The 11,121-nt window shown below is 49.8% G+C and overlaps 1 protein-coding gene across 1 annotated transcript in view; it reads left to right on the forward strand.

Annotated features, from left to right (window-relative positions):
• The first annotated feature begins 1,030 nt into the window (after positions 1-1,030).
• The window catches only part of SNRNP200 (small nuclear ribonucleoprotein U5 subunit 200), a 43,165-nt gene continuing 33,074 nt past the window's right edge, over positions 1,031-11,121 (forward strand). The window contains exons 1-6 of the mRNA XM_034761667.1: positions 1,031-1,075; positions 3,654-3,817; positions 5,223-5,394; positions 5,938-6,130; positions 7,304-7,359; positions 8,552-8,650. Coding sequence (XP_034617558.1) covers positions 1,031-1,075; positions 3,654-3,817; positions 5,223-5,394; positions 5,938-6,130; positions 7,304-7,359; positions 8,552-8,650 — 729 coding nt within the window. The remainder of the gene's footprint in view (positions 1,076-3,653; positions 3,818-5,222; positions 5,395-5,937; positions 6,131-7,303; positions 7,360-8,551; positions 8,651-11,121) is intronic.

Raw genomic sequence — 11,121 nt, forward strand, 5'->3', positions numbered from 1 at the left:
CTTGGGCAGGAATAAACAGAGGTAAACAAAACCTAGGCCTCATCAAGCAGCATCAGGATAAAGATAGGGAGCAAACCTGGGATATCAGTGGCCCAGCTGTTGCCTGGAGCTGTGATTGTGAGGGGCCGAGAGGGGAGGTGAAAGGACTTGGGCTGTGTGCCACCATCAGTCCTGTGCCAGCTAATCCTGAGCACTATTGAAGTTATCCCTGCTTTAGTCTGAACTGCTACCCGCACTGTCCCTGGCATTAGCCCACGACAAGCCTTTTCATTTCGCTGTTGCGCTTCATTCACCAACTTCCTCTTATTTGGAAAGAAAAAAATCCACAAAGAAGCAGAAGAGGTGGGGTGCACTCCACTCCTACTCCAGTTCCTGCCAAAGCGCCAGACCCTACAGCCAGAGCTCCTAGCTCTGCACTACTGAGGGCGACTCACAATCCTGTACAATGCGCCAAGCCTGAAGTGACCACAACAGAGAAAGCGCCCCACCCTTTGGGAGAGAGACTGGAGCAAAACATAACTCTGATGCTTCATACAATGGTGTGGGTCAGGCTCATGCCAGCTTGGAGCCCCGCTCCCCAGGCCCGCAGGATGGGAGGGAGCCCCGCCCCCCGGGCTATACCGGCTGACTGGGAGCCCCGCGTCCCTAGGTCACGGGCTAGGACCCAGCCAGCTGGGAAAGGCCGGGGCAGATTTTTGACACATCCCCGCCCCCAGGCGCAGGCCGGCCCGTCGCTAGGCAACTCCGCTGCGCGCTCACGCGGCCAGGGGGCGGGGCTGACGTCTGGGCGCAAGGGGACCGAACGCGGCAGGGTCAGTGGCTCTACGGGGAGAAGCAGCAGTAGGACGACATCCGGCGGCTGGCTCGCGGCAGGGCACTTCCGGTGTGCCCCGGAAGGACTTGCCGGCCGGACGTGCGTGCTGCGCCGCGCTCCGTTTCAGTTTTGGCCTGATCCGCTGCACGGGGCGGGGGGAAGCGGCTCGACTCTAGCACCGGGGTCCGGGCCGGCCCGGGCGGGTGAGGCGGCGCCATGGCGGATGTGACTGCGCGGAGCCTGCAGTACGAGTACAAGGCGGTGAGTGGGAGCGGCGGCCCGGGTGCGGGGCCGGGGGAGCTGGAGGACGGGGGGCCCCGGGTGCGGGGGAGGGGGGGGGGGGGGGGAGGGGGAGGAGGAGCCCGGGGGGGTGGGAAGTGGCCCTCTTCTGGGCCTGTGTGTGAGCGAGCAGTTCTGCTCCCACCACCACACACCCCTGCACCCACCATCACACACCCCTGCACACCCCCCCTTTTCCTTGCAGGAAGGCAACACTAACTCGAACCTGGGTAAGCTTTCTACAGGCCGTAGCTTTGCTGTAAAATTGCCATCAATGTCTTAACGTACACATCGGGAGATAGATCATAAAACATGATCCTGGAAACTCTGGATTGCGTCATAACTGATAGCACGTAGGGTGCTCATGCTTGGCATGTGTTAGGCTCTGCTATATACATACAGTGTGGGGAAGCATGGTGGCTGTGGGAATCATTACTTCAAATTGCCCGACAGTTGTGTGTTCACAGTGTCAGCCATGAGGTGCTAGAATTGCATTTCATTAAGTTTATAAAACGAACTTACCCGTGACCCTGCTTCTCTCTCCAGCTACTGCCCCTTATTTCTTTCATCCCTAAGCTCATTGAGATTCTGTCTCTAATTGACTGGTTTTAGAGTGGTAGCCGTGTTCGTCTGTATCAGCAAAAACAACGAGGAGTCCTTGTGGCACCTTAGAGACTAACATTTATTTGGGCATAAGCTTTCATGGGCTAAAACCCACTTCATCGGATGCATGGAGTGGAAAATACAGTAGGTAGAATATACATACACAGTACATGAAAGAGATTGAGGAGGGAGATTGAAGTGTTCTCTGAAAAAATAAATGGACACAAATCAGACGTCAAGAATTATAACATTCAAAAACCAGTTGGAGAACACTTCAATCTCCCTGGACACTTAATAACAGACTTAAAAGTGGCAATTCTTCAACAAAAAAACTTCAAAAACAGACTCCAATGAGAAACTGCAGAACTGGAATTAATTTGCAAACTGGACACCATCAAATTAGGCCTGAATAAAAACTGGGAGTGGATGGGTCACTACAAAAACTAAAAAATAATTTTCTCATGCTAATTTTCCCCTACTGTTACTCACACCTTCTCGTCAACTATTTGAAATGGGCCACCCTGATTACCACTACAAAAGTGATTTTTCCTCCTGTTGATAATATCCCACTTCCAATTTAATTATCTCATTAGAACTGACCCCCCACTTCGTAAGGAAACTCCCATCTTTTCATGTACTGTGTGTATATATTCTACCTACTGTGTTTCCCACTCCATGCATCTTATGAAATGGGTTTTAGCCCATAAAAGTTTATGCCAAAATAAATTTGTTAGTCTCTAAGGTGCCATGAGTACCCCTCGTTGTTTTTGTCTCTAATTGCTATGTGTTATTCCTGTCCTTCAGTTGCATCCTAGCTCCTGCATAATATCCCTAAAATGCAGCCTTTCTTATTTCTGTATTCACACAGATAAAACTCTTGTCCAAGCTCTCATCTTACATCTTGATTATTGCAACATCCTTCTTTCTGGCCTGGACCACTGCAGCCTTGCCCCACTCATATCCGTTCAGAATGCTGCTGCAAAGATAATTTCCCTAGCCCTGACCATGTCACCCTTTCTTTGTATCCCTCACTGGTCCCCCTATATCATAGGCGCTGACTCCGTGGGTGCTCCGGAGCTGGGGGAGCACCCACGGGGAAAAAATGGTGGGTGCCCCCCATCAGAACCTCCTGCCTGCTGGCAGGCCCTGACGATCAGCACCTCCCACCCAATGCTATAAGCTGTTTCGCAGCATGCGGGAGGCTCTGGGGGGGAGGAGCGAGGACACTGTGTGCTTGGGGAAGGGGGTGGGGCTTTTGGGAAGGGATGGAGAGTGTTCCCCTCTTCCCCCCCTGCACATTGGAAGGTCGGCACCTGTGCCCTTTATTGTATCAAACATAAGCTACTTGTCTTCACTTACTTTCAAGACTCTTCACGGTCAATTCTCACCCTATCTGTCATCTCTCATTGGCTCTTGAGCCGTTGACTCCTGCCTCCGATTGGCTGCTGCTACTATCCACTTGTTAAATTTTCAGACAAGCATCTTCATGCTTTCCCTGTACTGCCCCTCCCCCTTGTGACACCCCCTGTAAATATTTGCAAAGGCATCTCATTATCTTCCTTCAGATCCCTTCTCAAAACTGCCCTTTGCAGTAACGCCTGCAAAAAGCCAGACAGCTGCTAGAGTGCTGAGGCCACTGATGATCGCCACTCATTGTTTCCTTATGCTCTGCTGTCTGTATCCATTTGTTGTTGTCTGGTTTTATATTTGGATTGTAAGCTTTTGGAGCAGAGCTTGTCTTTTTTGTTCTGTTTGTACAGCGCCTAGCACCATGGGGGTCTGGGCTCATGACTAGAGCTCCTAGATGCTACAATAATGATGATAATGTGTGGGAGTTTGTTTGGGGTGGGCCACTGGCAATAATGAAATATACTACTGGCCTGGCTGGGGTTGTAGAGATTGTTGCATTGGTTTCTTCACACCTCTTACCTGTTCTCTTGTGCTGTGATCCCTCCAGAACTCTAACCTTGTACTTCAAGCTGATCGCTCCTTGATCGACAGGACCCGCCGAGATGAGCCTACGGGGGAGGTGCTCTCCTTGGTTGGGAAGCTGGAGGGCACTCGGATGGGTGACAAGGCTCAAAGAACCAAACCCCAGATGCAGGAAGAGAGACGAGCGAAGTGAGTGGGTTACGCATGAATTTGTCTTTCAGAGCTTGGGCACAGAGCATTGAATGAGAGCATCCTGGCTGCAGCATGGTATTCAGGAGTCTCATGCTGAAAAGCTTGTGTGGGATCCAGCCCTGGAATTTAAAATATTTCCTCACTGTCTGGGTTTCAACGATAATCATTAAGGATGATATTTAATCATGGAGGTTATGGATTCTGTGACTTTAATGAACCTCCGTGACTTCTTTGGCTTCAGCCCCTGCGGCAAGGTCTGGCGCTATCAGTCCCATCCCTCCCAGTTATTTTCAGTAAAAGCCATGGACAGGCCATGGGCTTCCATGAATTTTTGTTTATTGCCCGTGACCTGTCCGTGGCTTTTACTGAAAATAACCATGACAAAATCTTAACCTTAATTATCATGCAGTTATCTAGGAAAACCCTTAAAGCGTGTGCTCTTAAAGTGATGCCTGTTCACAGCCCTCCTCAACGTTGCTTCTTATGTAAGTTCAGCTGTGTACTCTTGATTTGTTTTACTTGCAACTTATTCTATAACCCGTAGTGCAGATGGTGTAACCCTATAGAGAACGATTCTGTTACGCCACACAGATGCAGGAAGGAGCAGTGAAGGATGTTTTGAGGAACCTCAACTTGAAATTCCATGACTTTAAGATGTTAATTGCATCAGACTTAATGCTGAGTTAATGTTCTCGCATCCGAGTACTGCAGTGGAGAAGGAGAGTTTCATGTGAACTGGCCAGGCAGCGATAATTTTTACTGAACTTGAAACAAATGAAAGTAACTTCTTGTGCCATGGATAGAAAATACATTTGAAGGGATACTGTCAGGCTTTTTTAAGAAATCACATTTTAAAAAAGTCCTTGAGCTACTGATAGCTTGAATTATTAAAAAAAACTCTTTGCCACCATGTATGTTAAGTGCTTACTTTCTAATTTTACTCTGCTTAGACCATGGCAATCGATAGGGAAACTGACCATTCGGTGTCTTTTGCACTAGCCTAATGTTTCAGGATTGAAGTTACAAATACTGAAGCTGATGGTTAAATCCAAATGAAAAATGTTTTTTAATTTTAATAAAAATGCAAGCAAACCTAGTTTTGTTTTAGTTGTAAAACGTCCAACACCACTTTAACCATTGTACCTAAACTGTGATGTCTTATATGAAGGGTAAATGACCCCAGATTAGAATGATGGTCCTTCATTGGGCAGGTGAGGGGTGAGAGATTGGTGACTTTTACTGCATGTTGACCGGTTTAAAGTCAAATGTGGGGACAGAAAAAGTTTCTTCAGAGGGTTGCTTGTCCATTGTCTTTTCCCAGCCAGAAGGACTGGCACAATTTGGAGAAGCAACTTCATCTGCTGATTGGCTTGTGTGATGTTTTCCTTGCCCTGCTTTCTAGGAGGAGGAAGCGTGATGAGGACAGGCATGATATCAACAAAATGAAGGGTTATACGCTGCTCTCTGAGGGCATTGATGAGATGGTGGGAATCATCTACAAACCCAAAACCAAGGAGACCCGGGAGACCTATGAGGTGCTGCTAAGTTTCATTCAGGCAGCCCTTGGGGACCAGGTAAGGATGTGCATGGACCTGTGAGGGTATCTTTGTAGACGCATCAGCCGAGTGGAGTTGTCAGAACCCCCAGTGCATGTGTGTGTATGAGGCAAATAGCTGGCAAAGCTGTAGCTCAGACAAGTCAATAAGCTGGTCTTTGGATCCTTGACAGCTAATGCTTCTGTTGCAAGCTAGTAAGATGTATAACAGCTTGTGGGTGCTAAAGCTCTTCACCTGAGATACTGTCTCCATAGGATCCTTGAGCTGCCTGGAGTGACTGCCCTTACTGTAAGATGGGATCTGACTTCTGAGCAGGGTCGTGGCCGTTGCTGTTTCTCGTGTGCTGGCACAGTGCTGCAGTGTTTTAGAGGGGAATGCTTCCAGATCGGTTGTTTTTCCATGGAGATAATTATTGTAGACAGAGAGCTGGAAGCATTTAGTCCATAAATGTGAGCCTGTCTTCTAGTTCCACAGCTGAGCAGTGGCAGTGCTTATCCCAGTCAGGTACATGGAGCATCCCCCAAATTAGGCATGTTGCAGCTGTTCTCATTTCTTCTGCAGCCACGTGACATTCTCTGTGGAGCAGCGGACGAGGTCTTGGCTGTATTGAAGAACGAGAAGCTGCGAGACAAAGAGAGGCGGAAGGAAATTGATTTGCTGTTAGGACAGACGGATGACACCCGCTACCATGTGCTGGTGAACTTGGGCAAGAAGATCTCGGACTATGGTGGTGACAAGGAGATCCAGAACATGGGTAGGGATCACCCTTGAGCTTGCGCCTGGACTGCTCCCGTGTGTTATCTCACAGACCACAGTATACGGGTTGTCAGCATGTTGTATTTCAATAGCTGGGGCACAGACGAGGCACAGTGCCTGTATACAGGGAGGCTAGAAAGTGTTTTAAACTGAGATGGGGCTTAAAAATGTTTCTTTGGGTTTTGGTGGTAAATAGTTATTGCACTTGGAGACTAAGGGCTACATGCTAGCCCAGGGGTGGGCAAACTTTTTGGGCCGAGGGCCACATCTGGGTGGGAAAATTGTATGTAGGGCCGGGGCAGGAAGTGCGGGGTATGGGAGGGAGTGCAGTGTGCAAGAAGGGGCTCAGGGCAAGGGATTGGGGCAGAGGAGAGGTGCGGGGTGCATGAGGGGGCTCAGGGAAGGGAGGAGGGGTGCGGAGTGCAGGAGGGGGCTCAGGGCAGGGGATTGGGGTGCGAGGTGCAGGCAGGGGGCTTAGGGCAGGGAGTTGGGGGACGGGGTGCAGGAGGGGTTCGGGCTCCGGCCTGGCGCCACTTACCTAAAGCGGCTCTGGGGTGGCAGCAGCACGCTCCCTGCCTGCCCTGTCCCCGGCCCTACACCGCTCCAGGCAGCGCTGCGGCCCCTGGGGGAGGGGAAGCGGAGGGCTCTGCGTGCGCTGCCCTTGCCGCGCATCCAGGTACCTCCCCTGAAGCTCCCATTGGCTTCAGTTTGCCATTCCCAGCCAATGGGAGCTGTGGGGGCGGTGCCTGGAGGCATGGGCAAAGCACAGAGCCCTCTGCCCCACCCACCCGGGGGCCCCTTCTGAGAGTGATGCAGAGCCCGCGGCGCCACGGGGGGGCAATCCTGCTGGCCGAATCAAAAGCTCTGAGGGGTCCGATACGGTCCGTGGGCCGTAGTTTGCTCACCCCTGCCTAGCCTAAGCCATGCATACAACTCCCAGAGACAGCCATGGATAACGTTTAGTTTTTCGATTCAAATCCTGATTCAGTCACAAATAAAACGAGTGATATTTTCTCCACTTAGCCTCTAGTGGGAACGTATCTGTGTTCTGGCCTTTCCCTGGGTGTGCTCTCCATGCTTTAGTGGGTGCTCTTGCGTTCTAGTGGTGCAAAAGGAGGATAAGTGGGTTGAGCTTGGGCCTGCATTCTTCTGACTCCGTCCCCCTTTGCAGATGATAACATTGATGAGACGTACGGAGTGAATGTGCAGTTTGAGTCTGATGAAGAGGTAAGTGATCAGACGCTTCCAAGGTGGTGGCTGAGCTGTCCCTCTTCTTTTTGCTGCTGGTTGTGGACAGGGCTTGGGGACGCGGGGAGCTGGAGTTTGGCTCAATCTCAGCCATGTTGGCCAGCGAGGCCGAGCCAGGCCAGAAGCTTAGACCCTGCTTCCTGGCACTGGAAGGCTTGGTAAATTGCTGTACTAAGCTGTACCACCTTTCACAGAAATGTGTATGAATTCTATGGCTTGGCCCACAGGCCAGCTGCTTGGTTTTGATCAGCTGTCAGACTTCCTGCCTCCTCAGCAGTCCCTTTCAGATTGAAACTTGCTCTCTCTCTCTGACTTCCTGTTTCCTGCAATGCCTTTTCTAAGTGTGAGCCACTTGGGACTATTTAATATAATTGCTCTTCTGCCTCACTCACCTGAGTGAGGGTCTGAAAATAATTGCCTTGGCTGGTTCCTTAAGGCAGAACAATACAGGAACCTCTGAGTCATTGGTAGCACTGACTTTTGAAGGTCTTGAGGTGGGAAAGGATTGAAAGGCCTTGTACGCACCAATGAGTTCTGAGTGCATGTTAACATCACAAGACAGATGAGGGTTGCCTGCAGCGAGCTCAGTGGAAACGTGCTCCATCAAAAACAGAACTAACCCGAGGGACTAGCTGCCCCAGGGGAGTACTGAGAGGAATAACAGTGAGCCTGAGCAAGGACCTGACACGTGGCTAGGATGGGACTGTAAGGAACTGGCCCTCTTCCTGCTCTAGGCCATAGACGATTGCTGCATGAAAGATCTTCTCTCACTCCCATAATTTAGGGGTGCCCAATTGGCTTGGTGCACTATTTTTTCTACGGACTTTGGCTGCATCTGGTATTGGCCACAACTGAAAGCAAGATGCCAGACTACAATGATAATGCTCACTTCTACTGAGCTTGCAGTACGAGGAGCGCCATCCCTGATATGCTCATATCTTGTAAATGGGGAGACTGAGGCATGGGATGATGGGACTTGCCCAAAGTCCTGTGATCTTCTGCCTTAACCACAGTATGATGTTTCTGCTGCTGGAGGAAGGACTAGCTCGGCCAGCTCTTGGTAGGAATGGCATTTCTAGCACTCCTATCCAAGGTGTGTGGGGGGACCTAGAGATCTTCTCCATGAGGTTTCCTTGGGAGAGAGTCGTTCACAGGAGCTGTGTTCCAACAGGAAGGCGATGAGGACGTGTATGGTGAAGTACGGGATGAGGCGTCTGATGATGACATGGAGGGGGACGAGGCCGTTGTCCGCTGCACCCTCTCAGCCAATGTGAGTTTCCAAGCAGGAAGCGCAAGGCTACTTTCCTATCGCTGGAGGGTTGACTTGAAGTTGGTGGCTGTATTAAAGCTATGGGGACTTCATTCCTGTGATAGCAGACACTAGTGTGTCAGATCTAGCTGAGGGCCCCCTGCTGGACTGCTGTACGGGAAGCCAACCACTGAATACTTGGGTGTCTTAAGCCCCCAGAGTCAGAACGGAGTCCAGGCACTGCTGTTGTCTTAGAACCTCTGAGCATGCTCTTAGGGAGCAGAACTTCTATGTGGTATATCCCTGCTGAGAGCTGTGACCCCGTGTCCCACCCCAGAACCGGTGCTGACCCTCACGCTTACCCTGTAGGTTAAACACCCCCTATCCCAGAACACCAGCTGGGTGGTGGTTTGGGGCCATAGTTTCCTTCATGGAGCACATGGTAGATGTAATTCATGAAACACAGGCATTTTGCACAGGATTCTAAAACACAATTGTTTTTTCTTTTAATAGAGTGAGAAATACACAGATCTATACAAAAATCTGCCATGCATTTCCCTACCTCAATTTCCTCACCATTCCAGAGTATTCTTTGTGTCCAGGGTCCCTCTGCAGAAGTGTGTGGCTTGTATTCTGAACCAGAAGCCTTCTGCCCACAGCTTGCCTTCTGTGAACTTGGCTGGCCTGCAGTTAATCAGGACCCCTATGTGATGTCACGCTGTTTGGAGGGGCACACAGGCGTGGGTGCCAACCTCAGGGCAGAGTCAGGAACCAGGGCACAAACCCCAAGCTTATGTTCTCTAAATACATTTCACCAACTAAGTAACAAGTGTGAACTCCTCATACCCTCTAACAGCCTTACCCTAGAGTCAGACAGTCCCTTTGGGCACTCTGGTCTCTCTTGCCACCCAGGCAAGCCTGCTTCTGTGATCGATGGTAAGTTATACCAAAAATCACAATCAGTCACTTACCCCAGGTCAGTTGTACCCCAGATCTCTCACCAAAGACGATGCTTGTAGCCAATCCTATATCAAAGTAACTAAAGAGTTATTAACTAGGAAGAGGAAATGAGTTTGCAAGGTTAAAGCAGGTAATATACATGACAAATGAGTGACAGTGTGACCAGATTCCTGGCAGAGCCAGCTGAGGTCACTCAATTAGGGTGAACTGCAAAGAATGGGGCAGACAACCCCAAAGCTGGTGGATATTTTAATACTTAGCTTTACCAAGCTAGCACTAAACAGCTTCTGTTATACCTCACTGGTTACTCAGCAGTCCAAAACACAGTTCCCTTAAAGTAACCCAGCCTCAGGCCTCCATCTAACTACCCAAGTCAGATATGATGAAGATTAATGAAAATCTTACTTCATCATATAAAAAGGTTCGTCCAATCCCAAAGGATTGGACACATTACCTCCCAGGTTAATGAGTATTCCAGATCTTACCCAAATACACGCTACAGCCAATTCTTATTAACTAAACTAAAATTCATTAAAAAAAGAAAAGAGAGAGTATGGTTAAAAGATCAATATACATACAAACATGAGTTCAATTCTAGAGGTTCAGATTTATAGCAGAGATGGTGAGCTTTGTAGTTGCAAAGAGTTCTTTTGGAATTTAGTCCATAGGTTATAGTCCAATGTCCAATATCATATCCAGGGTGTACCAGCTTAACTGGGATCTCATCTTGCAACTCAAACTTCCCCTGATGAAGCTTAAGCAGATTTGAGATGACCGAAGGAGGACCCCTGGATCTTTTATACAATTTCAAGCCTTTGACAGGCTGGAGTCCCTCGGAACAATAGGCCCTTATTTCTTAAGCATCCTCGTTAATTATTCACAGAAGGCAATTGCCTGTTTTTCCACCATTCATAGAATCATAGAATATCAGGGTTGGAAGGGAACTCAGGAGGTCATCTAGTCCAACCCCCTGCTCAAAGCAGGACCAATCCCCATCTAAACCATCCCAGACAGGGCTTTGTCAAGCCTGACCTTAATCTCTAAGGAAGGAGATTCCACCACCTCCCTAGGTAACCCCTATAGGCGAAGCTAAGGGCTAGTCTACACTAAAACGCTGCATCAGTGCAGCTGCGCTGCTGTAGTGCTTCTGATGAAGACGCTCTTGTCGACACAATAAAACCACCTCTGCGAGAGGCGGGGTAGCTATGTCCACACTGGCGCTTAGGTCGGTGTAACTTGTGTTGCTCGGTGGGGGAAGGGTTATTCACACCTCTGAGCGGCATAAGTTATATCGACGTAAGTGGTAATGTGTACAAGTGCTAATGCAGAGATCAGCAACCTGCGACGATTCTGAGTGGCACGCTGCTGCCCACTGAGAGGAGGAGGGGCGGAGGGGCCGGAATGCACCACATTGTGGGACGAAAGGGGGGAGGAGGGAAGCTTGGCTGCCGCAGGACCAAGCTTCTGTCTCCTGCCCCCTCAGGGGAGAGCGGTGGGGGGGGGTCCTGGCCCCCTGCCCCACTCAGCCCCCC

The sequence above is a fragment of the Trachemys scripta genome, chromosome 2, assembly GCF_013100865.1.
Source record: "Trachemys scripta elegans isolate TJP31775 chromosome 2, CAS_Tse_1.0, whole genome shotgun sequence".
NCBI lineage: Eukaryota > Metazoa > Chordata > Testudines > Emydidae > Trachemys > Trachemys scripta.